The sequence below is a fragment of the Carassius gibelio genome, chromosome B11 (genome assembly GCF_023724105.1).
Source record: "Carassius gibelio isolate Cgi1373 ecotype wild population from Czech Republic chromosome B11, carGib1.2-hapl.c, whole genome shotgun sequence".
NCBI classification, from domain to species: Eukaryota; Metazoa; Chordata; class Actinopteri; order Cypriniformes; family Cyprinidae; genus Carassius; species Carassius gibelio.
In genome coordinates this window covers 11,246,310-11,267,779 of record NC_068406.1, presented here as the reverse complement: position 1 = coordinate 11,267,779, position 21,470 = coordinate 11,246,310, and the positions used below count along the sequence as shown (strand labels likewise).

Here is a 21,470-nt window from a genome sequence, read left to right as displayed (position 1 = left end):
TTAGGTTGTTTCAACATGTACAAGCCATCTAGAGCTGCATGATTATGGACATATGAAAATGATAATTCTGTCATCACTTGTCATCATTATTCTTTCTTCTGTGGAATACAAAAGAAGTGAATGAGGACTTATAAACTATTTTATAATTAACATTACAAACTAGTTTGGCTTCAGAAGACTTGTTATCTTTCAGCTTCTTCAAACCTTCTTATTTTGTGCTTCACGGAAGAAATTAGGCCATATGGGTTTGGAACAAAGAGAATTTCATTTTTAGCTGAACAAACTAGTAAAATTGACGAATAACAGAAGTGCAGATGCTAAGCTAAGATTTTATTCATGATCATTACCCATGACTGCACAGCATTATCTGAAACTGTGTTTCTGTACAGCAGATCTAAATGGGATTCCCTAAAGTACTTGCAGTTTCACTTGTTGAACATGTTCAGGCACATTCTAGCTCTCAAGGGAAAAAATAGAAAAAAAGTTACATAACGCATTTGAATATGTTAAGGTTTGATGAAGCTTTGTAATAAGCCACCCTGGCATTGTTATTCATCAATGAAATGTACAGTACAGCAAGGTCTTATATTAATGGGATTGCTAAGCGGGTGTGTGTGTGTGTGTGTGTGTGTGTGTGTACACAGAGAAGAAAAATGAGGCCAGTCGGATTTGCAGGATCTTCACAGAGCCAATGGTTCCAGCTCGCTCGCTCACTCTCCCGCCAGCGAGTAGACCACATGGACAGGTGCTTGTTACATAACACGGCGTGCTAAAAATATCACAGCTGAAAGATGTATGAGCGTCGCGTCTGGTAACGAGCTAGGACGGTCTCACGGCTGAGCCGAGCTGGGGTTTGGACCAACAGGGCTGGTGGGCGGCCAGGAAATTTTCAGAATCGAGGACGTCAAAGCCTCTGTTCCATTCATTTCCACAAACTTACACACACACACACAAACAGACTGCACACTGAAACTCTCGGATTCTAAATCGAATTTCAACCCGGAAATAAAGTTTTAGTAACACAAAGAAACAAGTTAAATATTTCTGATTCTTATGTCTGTGAGACACTGATCATGTCACTCAGATTTTCTTCCAGTGAAGCACAAGATTATTTTGGAATCTTTTATCAATATATGCTGGCGAACTTGATCAGCAGGCTTTGATCATGTCCACTTGAACACCACTGTCAATCAGACAAAAACTGGACATAGCTCACAGATTTGGTACACTGAAATTTTTTTTATTTGTAAAGAGATGGTTGTAAATAAAAATACTGAATTAAATAACATGAAAATATTTATCACTGATATAAAATACTAATATAAAGTGTAGAGATTACAAATAATAATAAATAAACAAACATACACACATAAACAAACAGCCAGTAGTCTCAAAAGTTTAGCCACAATTGCAACTGAAATTCAAGTCAGGAAGAATGAAACTATGCATGAAAGACTGTAATGTCCATTCACTCATACCTCAAAGTAACATCTGTTTCTTAGGCACCATAGAAATATAATTGCAACGTGCATGTACCTTATCTATAACTGACAAGGAAGTGGCTATAATTTTACTTTAAAGCCCTAGATCTCCCCACAGCTGTAACATTTATGCTATGCGTCCCTGTGCATTGAGGTTACACACACTGACCTACTTCTGGAGCCTTCATTGTGTTTGAATGGCTACATTCTGCCAGACTGGGCAGGAGGGAAGAAACATGCCTCTGCGCTGCTCTTACACACATTCTAGAATTCTTTAGGGCCTCTTGCTTGACCTTTACAAATACTGTACAGGGAACTACTGAACTCTGCAGAAGGCATTTTTTAATCGGCTTTAGAGGTGCTGATTGTTCTTAAATGTGCTTAAAAAAATGTGTCGGAACACAAACGATTTTGAAGTGCCATCAAACGAAAGCAAAAAACTAAGCGTGAAACAACCAATAAGAACTAATACAATGAAGAAGGGTTGTGGGCCGTTAAGAGATCGTTTTAAATTTGTGATGACTTAGATTGTATACATTTAAATTACATTCATAATAATATAATGGTTGTTTTTTAAACATAATTAAAAATATTAATAAATAACATTTATAATAAAAAATAAATATTAAATAACCAAATAAATAAATGAATAACAGGTGAGCTGGCCTTATGAATGTGGAGAAAAAAAGTTTCTCTTTTTATAAACTCATGGCCTTGACTTAAGTACAGTTATCCATGCCAGTGGCATATGCAACTTTAAAACTTTGGAAAAACATTAGACAATCAAACAGCAAGTGTGGTACAGAAGGAAAATGAACTACTGAACTGCTTATATAATTCTTTGTTAGATATCAAACAGCCGATTATTATTATTTTTTTTCAGTTTACCGATTGTTTTACAGCCATGTTTATTGCAAGAAAATATTTCAAATCCACCTTTAACATGTCCTTTATCAGCTTTTATTGGTTTGCATTTCAAATCATGACCTATATTGAATATGTACCAAAGCTCTCATTGAATGTGTCCAAAGGAGCCTTTTGTTTTAGAGATTTCAATTAAAGGCCCAAACACTCATGTGCGCTTTGAGAAAGGGAAAGGCCCAAAACAAAAGAGCCCTTGGAGCCTGACCCCAGCCTGAACAATGCAGGGTTTATGCCAGTCACAAGGTGGCACTTATGCCAGTCACAATGACAGGACAATCATAGGCTTAACACAACAACAAAAAAGAGCGAAATAAACACAGAAAGGCCTAAGAAATATTCCTTGTATGTACTTACAGTACAACATCGCTTACATTAGGATGATATCGATCAAAAACTTGAACACAAGCAGCAGGTACTAAAGCTGTGATGTAAGACCACTGACTTTATCTGGGTCTCTGTTTTCAGGGTCAAATCTTAGCTCTGACATAAACAGGTGTCATATTCCTTTGACATGTATACAAACACGCTTCTGATCAGAAAGAGCAGGGAGGAGATAGACTCACAGTCTAAACAGCTTATGAGATTAGGGAAATATTGTGCATGTTAGCACCGGAGTCAGGTGACATGTTACACGAGTGATCTCAGATAACAGGGCAAGATCAATAATGAGGTTATGCACAAAAGTTATGCTGATCGCAACGACACCATAAAGGACATGCACGCTTGCGGATCAGAAATGCTTTCCAAGGTGCCTGAAGAAGGTAAATATGTATCAGTATTTTAGTTTTTGTTTACTCATATTTTTAATCATGCATTTAATCATTCTTGACAATAAATATTCAAATATGTAATTAATATTTTAATATATAATTTTATACAATTAATACATTTATTCAGGGGTGCACAAAAAAAATTGGACAATAATTCATGTGCATCTCGTCATTAAAGCCTATTCAGTGTTCATTGATACCGTATTTTCCGGACTCTGAGTCACACTTTTTTTCATAGTTTAGCTGGTCCTGGGACTTATAGTCAGGTGCGACTTATTTCAAAAAATGTATTTTACATGAACCAAGAGAAAACATTACCATCTACAGCCGCGAGAGGGTGCTCTATGCTGCTCAGTGCTCGTTCTTGTTTCTAAATAATTGCGACTTATAATCCAGTGCGTCATGACGTATTTTTGGACTGATGCGACTAATACCTAGGTGCGACTTAAAGTCCGGAAAATATGGTAATATCGTCTAATCTTTGGTAAATTCCATCATTTGCATGATTTCAAATAGAGCAGCTGTTACTACATAGAGCTGGTGTTAACTGACGCGCGACTTGGATTTTGAACAAGGATTTGCACAGCTTGTCAGTTAAAGGTGCTGTAGGGAACTTTTGTAAAAAAATATTTTTTAATATTTATTAAACCTGTCATTATGTCCTGACAGTAGAATATGAGACAGATAATCTGTGAAAAAAAATCAAGCTCCTCTGGCTCCTCCCAGTGGTCCTATTGCCATTTGCAGAAACTCCATCGCTCCCGGTAAAAAATAACCAATCAGAGCTGCGATCCGTAACTTTGTTTGTGTTCAAAATGTATAAAAATGTATATAATAAGCAAGTACACCATGAATCCATTTTCCAAACCGTGTTTTTGGCTTGTCCTGAATCACTAGGGTGCACCTATAATAAGTGTTTATATTCGGACTATTTTAAATAGAGTAACCCAGTACCTTTGTGATTCTTCATAGACATAAACAGAGAGAAGTAGTTCCGGCTACGATGTTCTTCCGCAAGACGCAAGGAGTTCTGTTTATTAACCGCTAGAGCGTCCAAAGTTCCCTACCGCAGCTTTAACAACGGCTCTGTGTAGTAAAAGCTGCTCTATGTGAAATCACGCACCTGATGGAATTTACTGCTGATTAGAGAACCGGCTTTACTGACGAGATGCGCATTAATTATAGGGGTGCATGATATATTTATCATGCACCCCTACATTTATTAATTGATGGATATATGTAAAACTGTATGCTACTGAGGTTGGGGGGGGGGGGGGGTTAAATCATACAGAATGAATGAATTATATAAGATGTGTTACGACAGAAGAAAGGCCAGCAGCGTTTTTGTTGGACCTCTGTTATGTAGGCCAAATTATGTCTTTCAGGGGCTGTGTGTGCTGAAAGTAGGTCAGTGAAGTGTCAAGTTCCAGCATCTGTTACTGAATGCGCTCAATTACTTCCATGAAAACAGCAATCTGTTGTCTAGCAATGTATGCAAAGTTCAGAGTTATGGTTGGTATTCTTACAATTACAGAGCACTGTCTAAAGATCCCTAGTATCCCAGCTTGTTTGGAACAGAGATTAGAAATAATCCTTTATTACAGTAAAATGTATAAAATAATAAAATTATATTACACGACTTCAGAAATTTCTCTATATCTCATATGTAAAAAAATAAAAAAAAAATAAAAAAAAACACTCACCTCCACGGACTCCTTCCAGTGGATAAAAGAATGCTACCAAAAGGTTCATTAGGACGGCGAGATTAAAGGAGATGCTGCTCCAGAAGGACATATTACGGGAACACCAGTACAGGATGGGCTGAGCTGGAGAGGAGGAAGCAAGTCAAAAAATTCAATTCCAAATGTTAAGGAACATCAACACAGCAAAATTTGTACCTTTTCTGAGTGTTGCTATCACAAAACTAAAAGGGTCCAATACTATGCCCCTGATGCACACTATGTCAGAGCTCCACGTACATGGTTCTGGCACAAACTGACAGATTTCATTTGAAACCATTTGCTGTTATTCAAACAAGCACCAACTTTGGCCAAGTGTGTAAGTTCTGTGCCACTAGGGGAAGCAATCTGTTTGAGTACTAACACAACAACATTGGTTTAATCCAACTGCGTGAATTTTAGAGCAGGATCGCCTGGTAGTCTGAACAACAGAAGATGGCATCGTTTGAAATCAGTTAGGAAAGTCATTGTTTGAAATTCTGTTTGGTTTTGGTAGTAGGTCAGAAATTGCACATTCCTCCACTTATAACTGCCCAATACAAAACAAAGTAAGCACTGTGGTTTGAAGAAAGAAACTAATTTCACGTAATACAACAAGGCTTTCTGGGATGAAATAACAGATGATGTCACTCAAGTTCCAGGCATTACTGCTTATCTTTTACTTCTTCCAAGTTGATTTTTAGGCAATTAATCACATTCCGTCATTCTACTGCCTTCTACTAAACATGAGTACAGTTGTGTGTTAGTTTCCATGGCGACCTCAATGACCAATTATTTCTGAATGATCTCAAGATCAAATGTGATCCAGCTGACCATGTGCATTTCCAATTACATCCAATCAGGAGAATGTCCAATTCACTAACTTTGTTAAATCTAGTATTCCTTCAAAAACTGTTTTTCTTTAGTTAAGTTAAACAATGTTATTCCCAATAAAGCATGTATTGAACGAAGATAGAGGCTGTTTGTCAGTTGTGCAGTTTTAGAGACATGCAATTTTCTAAAATTGAAGTCTAAAACCGTAGAAATAAGACCAAAGAGTTCAAAGAGGTTCTTAGTGCAGCCAAACCATATACGAGAGCTCACTAAACCTTAACCGCCACCTTTGTTTTGACCCATGACTCTCTGAGGAGTCTAATTGGAGGATTTAGTTTCTAAGCTATGGCTATTTTGACAGGGGGTTTTTGTCTGAAAAGAGGAACTGGAGGAGGGGACTTTCACACACAGGCCGCCACACTCATGACTTAGGGTTGCGGCAATGGAACGTTGCTTCTACTTTGATTCAGCCAGATAAAAACCTTCACATGGCATTCATAGAAGTTTATTACTAACGGAATTCACACCCTCCTTTTTATTCACACCCTCCTTTTTAACTCATGACCAAAAGACTCAAAGATACAAACAAGAACTGTGGCCAAATGTCCAATACAAAAAAATAGTTGTCGCAAGCCTCTCCGTCTGTCGAATTGCTTTCTGACACCGTTCTGATTCTTATCTTAGAGGTTTTATCTTGTTATTGTGGTTCACCTCACACTCTTCCTGTCTGAGAACTCTTATCCTTTTCCAGATAACCCATTTTCTACCATCCTTGCCTGACTTTTCCAAATTGTTTTCCACAGAAGCAGATTTATCGAAATTTGATCATGAGATCTTTTAATGCGACAATCAAAGTGCGCGGGTCCTGGGTAATGTAAGAAAATTTTGGTTCCTCCAATATCCTTTTTTTTTTTTGTTGTTGTTGTTGTTGTTTTTTTATATTCTAATACTTTTACATTGCCGTTCAGTGTGGCCATTGACCCATACTGACTTGTTTTAAAACCAGCAGGTTTTAAAGTTTGGTGCAGAGCTAGTTGGAAATGGTTCCAGATTGGTCACCAGCACCAGGTTGGTGGAAAATGGGTTAAATAATTAATTTTTTACCATCATCAGTTTGTTTGATCCCTCGCTCAGCTTATTTCCATAATCAGCTTTTGTGATGTAAGCTGCCATGTGTGTTTGTTTGGGATTCATTCATACTTCTCCCTGACCCATCTTTCTTCCTTGTTTCCCAAACCCTCAAGCACACATTAAAACAAAATCTTATGAAAACTTAACATAATTTTTAATTATAGGTTTATTCTTACATAAGTTAACATTTACACCCCCTCCCCTCTGCCCAGGCTTCAGGGGGTCAGGGTGAGGCAGGCATCCCAGCACCAAAAGACCATTATTCTACATGAATAGAGCCCTGATGGGTCCCTGGACGCTCTGGGAGTGGAGAGGGTGTGTAAAGTAGCTTACTAGTTTAAAGAGGAAGGGAGTGCGCACGCACAAGGCACGGAGTTTGCGTTACCAGTGGCCTCTTGAGTACCTCGCAGCTTCTTCTGCCAGTTCATCTCATTGAAGAGGTCTTCAGAGCGTAAGAAGAAGTCATTGATCTTGCTGCCCTGCTCATCGCGCTCTGTGGTGTAATAGACGCGGAGCTTGGACTCCTGGGTTAGGAACTCGCATATGTTGGGGACGGGAAAAACAATCTGCTCCATTGTGCGATCCAGGCGGATGATCTGTAAGAGAAATAAATGCATATTTGGCTACATTTGGTGGACACTGGAGGTTATAACTTACATAGTTGCTGTTTTGGTTTTGTCTTGTTGCCTTCTAAAGGTGTAATCACAGTAGTGAAATTTCAGTGAATTTTTTGAAGGGTAAAGAAAGGTCCACTGTCCAGTGTCAATAGTGATGGCATTGCTTTAAAAAATAATTTAAAACCAAGCAGCTTTCTTTTTGATCAACGTCATGAATTTATGTGACAAAATTAAACAGGAGACAAAACTACTTATTTTAAGCAATAGTTCACCCAAAAATGAAAATTCTGTCTTTAACTACTCACCCTCATGTCGATCCAAACCTGTAATACCTTTGTGTTCACCACTTGTCATATGGACTATTGCGGGTTGTGAATGACATGAGGGTGAGTAAATTATTCTAGTCACTACATGCGTCTTAAAACACAAGTCTATGGTTTTTCTTTTGCTCTTTTTTGTTTTTGCTAGGTGGAAACTGCAAACCTGATCGCTTGGAAAAGATCGCTTCATGTCTGTAGTAATAGTGATGCTTGTGTACTCAAGTCTATGGATGGTGGATCCGTAACGGCCAACACAGGGGAACACCACTGACCTCGATTTGGGCTGTGTGTTTGGCGTAGTATTCCAAAGCTTCATCTCCCTCCCCGTACGTCCCTCCTGGCTTCAGCATGGCCTGGAGTTCCTTGTTGTGTCTGGCGAGCTGTGGGTGTATGTGGAAAAAGGAATGATACTGTGTTTGTTTTCATTGTGACAGTGTATATATGTTGCAATGATCCGTCTGGCCTTGTTGTTTAGCTCATAACACGCTTTACCGTCAGCGAAAGGCCAACGCCTGTCTGAGAAACGAACTGGTTCGAACTGAAGAGTACAATCCTGAGTTCACAACTGTCCAATAGGCAGGTTACTGTTAATTAATGACATACTTAATCGATGAATGTTTCAGAATATGATGTCAAATGTGATGTCAAATGTTCTGTATTGTTCACAAATGGTTTCATCCTTAATCCCATAATATACCATAGCAATCATGCCACCCAATCCCCAGGCAAATACTGTATCATGAAACATTTTACCAATCTAAAGCCTTTAGATGATGGTAAATAACACTATGTCACAACAACAACACAAAAGTCTGAGGCTTTCGGACTTCAGTTGCTAGCATTAGTGCATTCTTCATTGGATAGCTATAGTTTAGTTTAGTCACTATATTGTCCATGATATTATTTACCTAATTTTGATCTCCTTCTCCAACAGCCAAATGGCCATGAAATAGCCACATACAATATTCTCACAATGGCCCAATTACGACTATAACCAAGGGTCAAAGCCCAGCAGTGAACAAATAAACTCTGTCCACCACAGAAATGGATAACTTGTAGCTGCAATTATGGACTGACCTTTTGAGCCTCAACCTGCAAAAGCACAATTCTGTATTATTTGGGTAAAACTGAATCAAAGGGCCCTGTCTAATGTACTTTTTGTCCTCTGTTTTTTTCATTCATAAACCACTGATGCCAAACATTGTCATTTGGAGAGCCAGTGGAAAAGCTGCACCATTCCTAATGTGGTTACACAACTGATCCTCCGACATTGACCCAGATAATTACGTGAATAGGCAGAAAATCTATACTGAAGCACACCGGGGATGGGAAAACAGTGATATAATCCAGACATCTGACAGAGTGAACGCAGTCAAAGTGTGTGTGAGTGCATATTTGTGTGCGTCACCTGATGGGCCAGGATGTAGATGTTGTGGCCCACGTTTCGTGGAGAAGCGGCGTGCTCTTCCTCGCCGTTCTCATCATCATCGTTGTGTTCTACTTCAATCTCTCCCTGCATGTAGGCCTTTTTGATCACCTCCACCTGTACACCAACCAAACATTTCAATAATGACAGTAGATTTGCCACCGTATGCAAATCAGAAAATCTGTCCACAGGAACAGGAGAAAGATGTGTTTGTGCAAAATGCAAAGTGCCATTCACCAGTTCTTTAGGCCTCATGTTATACAGGATTCTCTCTGCATTCTCACTGTCGTGGCGGCTTTCCATGATGGCAAGCAGCAGTTTTGAGGCGTTATTCTATAACAAAAAGACAATTCAAGTCAATTATTTTGGACTGGATTGAAAACTACAGTACACATCCCATAATGCTGTGGAAGTGTTCTCACACCTTGAGCTCCAGGACCAAGTCCATCCTCTTCTTTCCCAGAGGGTTGATGTCATTGAGGATGAGAGCGATGATGATGTCAATGCCATTACATTCATGCGTGGCAATGCAGTTCTGAACAAGGGAAAAGATATTAAATTTACACTACCATTAAAAGTTTTGTGTTGGGGAGTTAATTTTTTTTTTTACTTTTATTTAATCAAAATATTGTGAAATGTGATATCTATTTAAAATACCCGTTTTGTGATGCAATGCAGAATTTCGAGCATCATTACAGTGTCACATGATCCTTCAGAAAGCATTCTAATATGCCGATTTGCCGCTCAAGAAACATTTCTTATTACTATAAACAATGAAAACAGCTGTGCCACTTATATTTTAGTGGAAAACGTTGTACATTTGTTTCAGGATTCTTTTATTAACAGGAAGTTCAAAAGAAATATTTATTATTTGCAATAAGTATTTACTTAATACTTATTTACTTAGTATTTACAATTTAATGCATATTTTAGTAGTCTTTTTTTTTTAAAGACAAACCTTTGGATTGTATAGTAGGCACGTCTACAGAATAAGTTACAGAATTGAGCATTAAAAGGCTAAATGATCTAAACAAAAGCTGCCCCAGAAAAAAAAAAAAAACGCATTCATAAATGTTTAATATAAAAATCAACCATCAATGATATGATCATGACCCTGAAAGAGAGTGCTTCAATAAAAGACTAATCATTTAATCATTACGGGACAAAAGCACATTGCCGTCATACAATTACACTACATTTCCTCTTAGAAAAGTAGGACAATGATGATAATCAGCCCAATTATGAAGGTCCTATGAAGCAAGAACAATTTCATAATGCCTAGCCCGAAACATTAAGAAAGATTTGCCATCATTATTTTTGAGGAAATAATAGTGGTTATAAAGCTGCATAATCTTAGAGCGATTGCTCACCCCAAAATCACAATTCTGGCATCATTTACTCTCCTTGGTGTTTTGGGTTTAAGAGACAAGAAGAGATTCACATATTAGATCCAATTCCCAAAAGAATCAATGGATCACTCAAGCCCACCTGAATGATTATTTCTTTAACAGAGATGCTTTGACAGTGAAGGTAAATGAGAGTAAATGACAACAGAAGTTCATTTTGGGTGATCTATTCCTTTAAAGTATGGATGAGGAAGAGTGTGTGGATGTGTTAGCTCCACCTGGTTTTCATGGCAAGGCCCCTGGCAGTACTCTGTCAGGCTCTCCACAGTCTGGTTTATGAGAGCGACGTTTTTCTCGTTAATATAAAGCCCCAGCAGCCCCAGACCTCCTGTAGTGCTGCCACATATACAATCCAGAAACTGCAGCGTCTCACACACCAGGTTGTAGTTGTTTTTGTTGTTCTGACAGCGAAGGAAGTTCTAGGGAACAAGTGAGAAAAACAGGATATGAGGAGCATGCTTTTGTTTTTATAAGGAATATTAGAGCTAGAGGAAGCACGGACAGAATCAATATATAACCATAAGTCTTTGGAACAAAAAGGATTTCAGATTATATTCTTTTTTTTTTTGTCTTCAAGGACTTTGAGAATATCAGATCCAAGAAGTAAAATTATAAAACATGTTTATGATGTAACCATCCACAGGATGGTGTTATGTAAACAGTTACAAATATAAATATTAGGTAAGCAAGGAAATTATTATAAAGCAATGATAAGCTAATTGTAAAACTAGCATTAAACTCTTCTTTGAAAGAAAAATAACCAGTTTTACTTACATTTAACTATTAATATAAAATATCCAAATTAGATTTTTGCAAAAAATATGTTTTTATATATATTTGTATTGTATTGCTGCAAACATCTGGAGGGTGACGTAATAGAAATAATTCCGAAAAAATAATTCTGGACGATTAACTAATTATGATTATTTATTAGCAAGAAACATCTTCAAAAGCTACAAAAACTCTGACGTTTTCTACAAAGTCACCCCTGTTGACAAGCACAGTCTGCTCTGATTGGCCAACTGACCCAGTGCATTGTGATTGACCGAACACCGCAAGCACTCGTCGGAAATGTAACATTCCTTTTTTTTTTTTTTTTTACATCGTGATGTAGACATGTGGGGGTGTGTTAGAATGAGCCATTTTAGGGGGGTGTGGCAGTTTCTTGGATCTCTTTGGATTTGAGACTTTAGTCTTTGCAACTTTACAGATCTTCTTTATGCACCAAGAGATTGTTACACTCCAAAGAGAAAGGAAAAAATGTTATCGCATCATATGACCCTTTTAATCAGTTTTCGATAGATGAAATGCTTTCATACATTTTTGTGCCCAAATATCCCATTTCGCTGAGAATTACGCACCATTAAGGAACTAAAAATGGCTGACAAATAACATTTCATGTTGGGTTGAATGAATATGATCTATTTTGACACCACTCACACATACAGCTCCTTAGAGAAAGTGCAGCTAGACAAGCTACATGTTAAGGTCGCAACATTTGGAAAACTTAGCAATACCAATGCTCATCTTCACAAAATATTCTCTAGTACAGTGGCTAACCTGCAGTTCACGGTTGTGGTTTTCACAAAGCAGCTGCAGGAGGCGCAGGATTGGCTGCATGATGGTTATGATGACGCTCATCTCGTCATCCTGGTTCTTCTCGCCTGTGTTGCTCTGCCCCTCTGCCACATTCTGATGCTCGTCGGTGTCCGCCTCCCTTCGGTATGCAGTGAAGGCCTTCTTTGTTGCCGTAGAAGCTTCAAGAAGCTGATCTCGCACTTCCTCGGTCACTACAGCAACCTCCTTGACTAAAAAACGGGGAGGATTGTATTTGTTTATGCTTTTGCATGTCTGGGCTCCAAGGTATAAATGTACACGTTCTGATCACATGTAGTAGTGCGTGTAGTTTACGGTCAGACATGCTGAGCCCTGACCTTTCTTGTGTGTTTGGTTGTCCTTGTCGTTGGCGTCCTCGTCTTTGCGCTTGCTGCCCAGATCGCTGGTGTTCACCGTCACAGTTGCCTTGATCTCTTGCTGGGCCAGCTTCATCCGCTCGTAAAACACTTTGAAGAACTTCTCTGACTTACTGTCGCCTGTCAGACGGCAGAAAAATGACCGCTGGAGGGATAGGGAGGACAGTGAGAAAAAAAAAAAAGATCAAATATAGAGTTAGCAGACTGCAAATGAATAAAAAAGAGGGGGTGGGAGAGATTGTAACTGTTTGCATCGAGTAATAATTTTGCTTTTCTTGATCTCTTTCTCAAAGTCAAATCATAATTGATTCCATTAAACACAAATCATAAAATTACAAGGAAACACAATACTATTATTTTCAGTACTAAATAAAATATTAATATAAAAGAATTTAGAATTTGATTAAGAATTTGTTTCTTTATGTTTTATGTTCTTTTTATTTTATATATATATTTCATATACAATATACATACATTATACATATATATATATATATATATATATATATACACACACACACACACACACACACACACACACACACGTGTGTATTCCATAAAAATAATATATCAAAAGAATACACACTTGTAAACATACTCTTAATTATATTTTTCTGTGTTCATTAAAATAATAATATATTTAATACACACACAAACACACACGCACACATAAACACACTCTAAATATATATTTTATGAAAATTGCAATTATAATCAAGAAAAAGAAAATGAATAAAAAAAAGAATAATTATATGCACATAAATAATGTGTCTACTATGTGTATATAGTTTTAATATACTTATTGTTTACAGAATAATGATAAATATGACTAATTATTAATTAAATTATTCATAAATTTATGCACACAGGATTGTATCAATTAAGATTTATTGTTCATAAATATAACATTAAACTTTACATACAAATCTCATACACACATACACAAAAAATATACACAGACATAAACACAAAAAAATATATAATAAAACAGTCTAAATAATTGTATTATTTTTATGTTTAAGTTGTATATTTAAATATAAAACTAAATTGATATATAATTATATTTGATCATTTACATTTGTATATTTAATATATTTGACATTTCTCATGTATATGTCTATATAGTCTCGTATCTCAAATAATCCAGGAAAATTAGACTCCAATTAAACCTTTAGATGTGCATGTGCCCCTCCAGTCCCAGCGCACAAGGAGTTAAGGCAGCCGTGCAGCGCAGCCATCCCCCTCAGCAGAGTTCTCACGTCCCTCCCTCCCCTCCACCCTGTTTACTGCCAGCCAGACTCACACCACTGCGGTTACATAACCCGACACACACACACACAAACTCACAGCAATTACCACAGAAATAACCTGGAGTGCCTCCCTCAGCTCACCTGATTTTACACCATCTGTCAACACCGTCCCAAGCGCTACAAGACGGGCACAGTCGACACATTCACACAAACAAGCACACAATTCACACAGAGTGCTTGCTTTCCAAAGAAAACCCCTTCAAAATGGTTTGATTTTCATCTGAGTTAAAAAATGAGGTCTTGCTAAATCAAACTGTGTTTCAGGAACACACCAACCCAATCTAAATCCTAAAGGAAAACTTTCAGTTCCTTCTATGAATAAAAATGTCCCACTGGTTATGTAGTGTTTTTCTCTGGTATATCCTGTCCTACTTTCTCTCTCTCTCTTTTTTTTTTTTCTTCCTTACATAAGTCTGTAATCAGCTGAGTGGCAGTGAGAGGCTGCTCATGCACGCTCGCACAGGACGACAGGGAAAAGAAAGGAGGGGAGAAGAGCGCAGAGGAAAATCCTGCCCTACTTTTCTGGTGCCAAACAGGCACGGAGCGAGTGTGTGATGCGCGACACATGGAGGGAGGGCGAGGAGTGCAAGTTATCAGCCGAATTCTGGGGCAGTTTTGAAAGCTTGTTACATAACCAGCCTTCTTTCCAGGTTAACAGTGAACTCAGTCATCAGGCCTCTTTCAGACAACAGCGAGCGAATGAGAAATGCAACACACCCACAGCGGCACACACACACATGCATAAAGGAGACGTACTTAAAAAAAAGATTCATCTGCTCCAGCGCATCCCGTAAACCTCGGGACGTCATCGGACAATGTATAAAAAAATGAAGGTCTTTCTGTGAATGACCTCTCTGTTAAATGCTCTTCACTCAAGTTAATTGAAGGCAGTCCTGACACGCATCCAATCGTTCCGAGAGATTACAATGCGAAGCAAATCAACAGGTTATGTAAGACCCCGGAGCAGAAGAGAAGTGGAGTTTATAGCATTACGGCATTCAAATGTGCAAGTCTCATGACTGCTCTTATAAACAAGATGGCCACATCAGATGCAACGCCGCAGTAAACATGTCAACACCTGACTACCACATGACGCACATCCAGGGAAACGGCAAAACAGTGGAACGGCTGGGAAAAATAAGCACGGAAAGTGTTTTCCAGGTGTTTTAGACAGGAATTGTCAAAGTTTTTCAGGCCAAGGAACCCTTTAGTGGATAAAAAGACGAAGCACTGACCCCTCTAACATACTGTACAACATTGAGTGTTGCTGGTTTATAAGAACAATAATTAACTATGAATGTTCATTAAAATGCTTACTTTGCAAAGTCCTTGTTATTAGCCATTACAGCTGAACGTTAATTACTAATATAGAATTTTTTTTTAATTTATGTATGTATAATTAAATAAAAATACATGTATAAAAACTAATGTGTATACTTAATTATGATATAAATATATATATATATATATATATTTAAATGATTTAAAATTAAACATAATTAACACAAAAAGTGTAGAAAATAGACATTTAAGAAAAGTGAATAAATAAATAAACCAATAAAATAACTACATAATTAAATATGAAAGTGTTAAAACAGACTAATCAAATATTGCTGTTTCTGAATACATAAGAATTTTCATATAAAAAAAATATAAAATATAAAAAAAAAACAAATAAATGTATAATGAATCATATTATTTATAATTTATAAACATATACATGTATGAACACAAATACATGTATAACTAATAATAACATACAAATATTTTATAATAAACCTGAAATAAATCATATCAAATAAATAAGTAAGAAATAAATTAAATGATGTTACAAATAATAAATATGAATAGGATTTTGGGCTGTTTTTATAGCCACAGGATCTGGGCACTTAACAGTCATTTAGTTGACTATGAACTCCTCTGTATACCAAAGTATTCTAGAGTCAAATGACGCAGATCTGGCACTCAACATATTTTCTCTCAGCTCTCTTTACTTTTTCTGACCCACTTCAGGTCTTAAAGTCTCTATTAATGAACCGACAAGTTAAATTGGGTCTGTTAGATGAGGGAGACAGTGCTGGGGTCCAGGACAGTTTTGAAAACCAGTTCAGAGTTATAAATAAAATATATTATATGAAGTAAATGAAGTATATGAAGTATTTGAGTACTCATTGTTATCCATAGTAATGTGGAGTGCCGTGAATCGTGTGCTTGTACAGCTGGAATCAATGCAAGAGTTTCCAGTGTTGTACAAGCTGCATACAATCAGACACACATGACTTGACTTCTGTCGATGATAAATGCACATGGGTCTTCATAATTCATGTGAGAAATAAACATACTGCATGTGAGAAATAAACATATTGCATATGAGAAATGAACAAGTGGCTGTATCATGAGCTGATGACTTTGATGACAAACCCCTACACAAACTTAGTCATTCAGAACGTTACGAAAGATTTCAACTGCAAATAAGTCATTTATCAACATCTAACAATAAGAAATGTTTCTTGAGCAGCAAATTAGAATGGGATCATGTGACACTGAAGACTGGAGTAATGACGCTGAAAATTCAGCTTTGAATCACCGGAATAAATAAATGTTCATGCCAATGCCAAATTGCCTGTTATTATCATCAAAGCCTTTCTTGTGCCTTGAACCCATCATATCTTGACCACAAGTCTGTCAGCTTATTATACAGCAACCAGTCTATCCAGGCAAGGTGACCAGCCACAACCCGACAGGAAGTAGACTCTGCATGGGCAGGTGAACATGAGCAGCTCCCTAATAGCAGCATCAACGCATAAAGCAAAAGGTCAACCAGCAACTGCCTCCCAATCCTCCCTCCCTCCCTCCGTCCCCTTCTCGTTTATCCGAGCTCTTGGCATCAACAAGAGGATGTTATGTAAGATCTATTTATAAGCGCACGCTCAATCAGTGTCGTCGTGCCCGCCCGGCCTCGTAACCACGGGAACGGCTCGCACGGCGGCGGCGGCGGCGGCTGGGGATGCGAGGAGATGTCCTTCACACTTCAACGGCAGCTGAAGGAAAGTCTGCAATACGACACGCGTATACAAGCATCAACTTAAGGATTTCAAGTGCACTTACTAAATCCATTAGAGAGCTAAGGCGCCGCATGAGACAGACCATAATAATAAGACGCAAGGGGGGTTAACCCTATACAGCCTACTGTATCATATTTGATATGCAAATTTCTAAGGCTTCTAAATTATCAACTTAATCAGAACTGATGGAAAGACAATGTTTTGTTTTTTTTTTTTCCACCCTGACTATTATTTTAAATACTAGGCTTAAAGGGTTTAAAAAAAGCTGGATGTAAATAAAGCCGAGGTCAGCTTTAGACGCACTCTCACATGCCTGTTGAGTAATAGCACTCACACCTGTTGTGCTTCATTACACTCGTGTGCGTCTGCTCATGTCTTGTGAGGCTGTTTAGAGTTTACGGTAACCAGGAGGGCCGTGAGCAAAAACAGAGTTATGCACATGGCTAGCTTCAAGAGCACAGAACATCTCCAAGGACGACTGCGACCGTGACAAAGTCTGAAAAAGAGTGTAAATATTTATAGGACATGGAATTAACAAACGCACACGAGCACTTCCTCCTCACACACACACACACACTGGGTGTTTGTTATGAAGGTCATAAGCTAATGTTTAACTGAGGTGCGTGCACTTATGTGGCAGGCGACAGGTGCAAGCTGCAACCTGAAACCTCAGGAGGAGTTCTCCAGTTTGAGTTTGTGTCCCGCTACACCTGACGCCATTTTTTTTATATTACATAACAGCCCTAATTAAAGTAAGAGCCGAGATTTTGAGTTCAAAAGAGTTATATTGTCTTTCTTCTGCACCTAGTCTCTTTAAAACCAGGGATGCAATGAAACCATTTTTCAGAACCGATCCGATACCAAAAATCTTCCGATACCGATACAATCTGTTTTTTTTTAATTCAGTGTAGAATTTCTATACTTCTCTGTGTTGACCTGACCATCACTCTTTTGTGTGTTAGACAATTGCGTAGCCCTCCAAGTCCACATAGAAAAGTATTGGTTTATTTCGACTCAGAGGGATGCCACGTTAAAAAGTGAATAACTTAAGTCATTGTTGGATTAATGCTTACTGGACACGTGAAATGTTTCAAACTATCCAGTCTGATTTGGTGAACTGGTTCAACCGGATTGATGCATCCCTATTTAAAACACCAATGATGAGGTTCAAATGAGTCAGAAGCTAACCAGATGATGACAACTGCAATAAAAAATATCATCCAATGACAGAAGCAAAACAAAAGCGCTGACCTCTGGGTCACATTCTCTGGGCCAATTTTTAAGGCTCAAGGATGGAGAGAGACCCTTTTTTCCCCTCCCTGGTGCAGAGAATGTATTTCTATTTATACTTTTCTCAGGAAATCGCTGAGCCATACGTGTGTACGTGTACGTGTGTGTGTGTGTGTGTGTGTACACGTGTGTGCGGACCAGATGGAAATAACACCCCTCATTTCCTGCATTCAAATGAATGTGTCACTTTCTCTTTTTAAAACAGACTAAGATGCAGTATATGCTATAAAGTAAAAAAAGGATGCTTTAAGGGACAGTTCACCAAAATACGAAAATTCTTAAAGATGATATTTTGAAGAAAGTTTTTTTTGCCCCATACAATGAAAGAAAAAACCCACCACCACCAACACCAAAACTAACTAACTAAATAAATAAACATTAAAAAACAATAAAAATAAAATAAATGAGGGTGAGTATATTCTTATTTAGATACTGTTACAGTATTTATTAATAACATATTTGAATTTTATTTTCTGGTTTATTTTAATTGCATTTTATTTAATTTATTTTGGATTTAAATATTTTCATTTATCTTTATTTCAGCATTCGTTTTAGAAATGTTAGTACTTCAACCTAAACGTATATATTTTAGTCCGCCAATGTTTAAATATATTAAAATATGTATGTTTATTTTTTTTTAAAACACACACACACACAATTATTTAAATAATTTTTTTGAATATGATACTATATTGTATTTTATTTTATTATATTACATTACATTACGTTCAGTGGTTGACCGATATATCGCCAAGGCTGATATTGTCAAATGAATTAAAATTTCTTAAATATTAATAATAAAAAAAAAAGATAATCGGTTTTATATCGGCTATCAGCCCCATGCTTTCCAATATTTATATTATATTATATTATATTATATTATATTATATTATATTATATTATATTATATTATATTATATTATATTATATTATATTATATTATATTAAAGATTAATATAATAAAGATTAATATATATAAAGATCTCAGATCTGATCTCAACTGTCTCAGCATTTTCTTCTTACATAATACAATCATTTCAAGTTATTAATGCCATTGTGTTTTAGCACTCAAAAATGTAATCTGACCAATATAATTCACCAAAAACTCACCAAAACTATGACGTAAAATAAAAATAATTTATGGTGGCCTGTATTTGTTTACTGTCCACTCTCTTGCGAAACCTTTGACATGTTGCTTAAAAACAGGTTGATTATGAGCGTTTATTTATAAATGGACTTTGGCTCTGTGAGTATATATTTGATCTTCTAGAATGTTTGATGTGGGTATTTTACATAGTTCAGTCACAGAGGAACACATACACTGACGTCACAGAACGGGAGGTGTGTGTGTGTGTGTGTGTGAATAGCTGCTCAAGCATCTCAGGCTTGCTGCCCACTTGCTGTAGAGCAAGTGGGCGATGCTTCCGTCAGGGGTCATCCAGAACTCGGCTGTTCTCACACACTCTGCTTTAGCACGGTACTCTCACTGTCTCTCATTCCCTCCCACTCCTACTTGAGCATTACTCACCACAGATGAAGTCCCGTCTGCCTTTCCGACTTCTGTCTGGCCTGGAGGTTTTACAGAATACAGGCCCGTATTTGAGCCGAGCGCCAATGGATTCTGATTTAGGATGGTAATTTCCACCCTTCATTATTATGTCTATTCAGTTCATTGTGGGATCTTATGTATCCTGTGACCTCATCATTTTTCAATAGCACCCTGTGACTTTGGTGGGTGGTTCAGGAAAAGCAATAATAAACACAGACTTAAGGCCCAGTCGTGACAATTGCAAATTTTATCATTTTAAAATGAAACTAGATTCAATAAATCTTTTAAAGAAAAAACTGAAAATTAAATGACATGTAAAATGTTAATTTAATGTAAAAATGTAATAAATTTAATTGTTTGCTCGTGCAAAGCTATCTACAGTGATTCTAAGATGCTCAAGGTCATAATCATGACACTAATGATGCATATCATAATATCTGCAATACGACAGCATTGTTTTGACTGATCAGATGGCATAATTGATAGTTTCATAAAATATATATTTTTTTTATTAAATAAAAATGTATCTATATAACAACAGTGTACCAAAATTGTGTACAGCAAAAAAAAAGGAATAAAATAAAACAAAACAAAATAGGACAGTCTCAAGCCTCCGGGTTTTCATATATATATATATATATATATATATATATATATATTTTTTTTTTTTTTTTTTTTTGTATTATTATTATTAAAAGAAATAATAAAAAACAACAACAACAACAAAAAAAAACAACAACTTTGGATTAATCTTATGGACCACAGTAAAGGTAAACAAACATGTCTAACAAAGTTTTTGTATTTTGGTTTATTGTTACATTACCAGCACAATGTATTTATTTAAATGTATGTACTTATTATTTTTGAAAAAAAGTGTCTTATACACACAAGGACTGCATTTATTTGATACAAAAATACAGTTACATTGTAAAATATAATTGCAATTTAAAATAACTTTTTAATTTAATTGAATTTATTTGTGTGATGGCAAAGCTGAATTTTCAGCATTTTTGTGGAAATACAGTATATTTTTCAGGAATCAATAAGGAATTTCCGTTAACAATGTCAATGTCTTCACTGTCACTTTTGATCAATTTAATGCATACTTTCTGAATAGAAGTATAGATTTCTTTAAAAAACTAAATTATATTAATGACCTCAAACGTTTGACCAGTAGTGCACATTCATGTAAAAATCATGCATGTATGTTCAATCTCTAAATCATACTGAACAAAAACAAACTGAAATATATTTTTGACAGCCTCTCAACTCATTCATCTCAACATCTAATAACATATCACAATAACAAATGAGTGGAAAAATGATTTGCACTTGAGTCACGTCCTCTTGTCAAAACTTTGCCTTTATTTCAACAGCTGAAACAAACAGCAAGGCCTTAATGGAGCGAGACAAACCTTGTTGCACAGGTCAGTTTGGGCACAGCGACTAAATTTAGTGCCATATCCATGCAAAAGAAGCCTTGCACAATAATCCTGTTTGGGAAAGTCCCTTGTTCTTACTGTATTGTTATAGCAGGTCCATATTAGGCACGCGGTAAAGCCATGAGCAAGTGTGCAGACACACAGAAACGCATCTCCACACAGATCTGGAAGTTGGGGAGGCTAGACAGCATGTGGTTTGCCCTGTCCCACTTCT

The 21,470-nt window shown here is 36.9% G+C and overlaps 1 protein-coding gene across 13 annotated transcripts in view; it reads right to left on the bottom strand.

Annotated features, from left to right (window-relative positions):
* The window catches only part of LOC127968107 (inositol 1,4,5-trisphosphate receptor type 1), a 131,561-nt gene that overhangs the window by 22,282 nt on the left and 87,809 nt on the right, over positions 1-21,470 (bottom strand). For 9 of the 13 annotated variants that reach the window (XM_052569008.1, XM_052568998.1, XM_052569000.1 and 6 more), the window contains 9 exons: positions 12,562-12,745; positions 12,188-12,435; positions 10,846-11,046; positions 9,646-9,756; positions 9,459-9,554; positions 9,204-9,338; positions 8,068-8,175; positions 7,223-7,454; positions 4,879-5,001 (listed from right to left, as the gene is read on the bottom strand). In XM_052569008.1, the coding sequence (XP_052424968.1) occupies positions 4,879-5,001; positions 7,223-7,454; positions 8,068-8,175; positions 9,204-9,338; positions 9,459-9,554; positions 9,646-9,756; positions 10,846-11,046; positions 12,188-12,435; positions 12,562-12,745 (1,438 nt within the window). The remainder of the gene's footprint in view (positions 1-4,878; positions 5,002-7,222; positions 7,455-8,067; positions 8,176-9,203; positions 9,339-9,458; positions 9,555-9,645; positions 9,757-10,845; positions 11,047-12,187; positions 12,436-12,561; positions 12,746-21,470) is intronic. The other 4 variants (XM_052569001.1, XM_052569009.1, XM_052569007.1 and 1 more) reach the window with 1 other exon arrangement.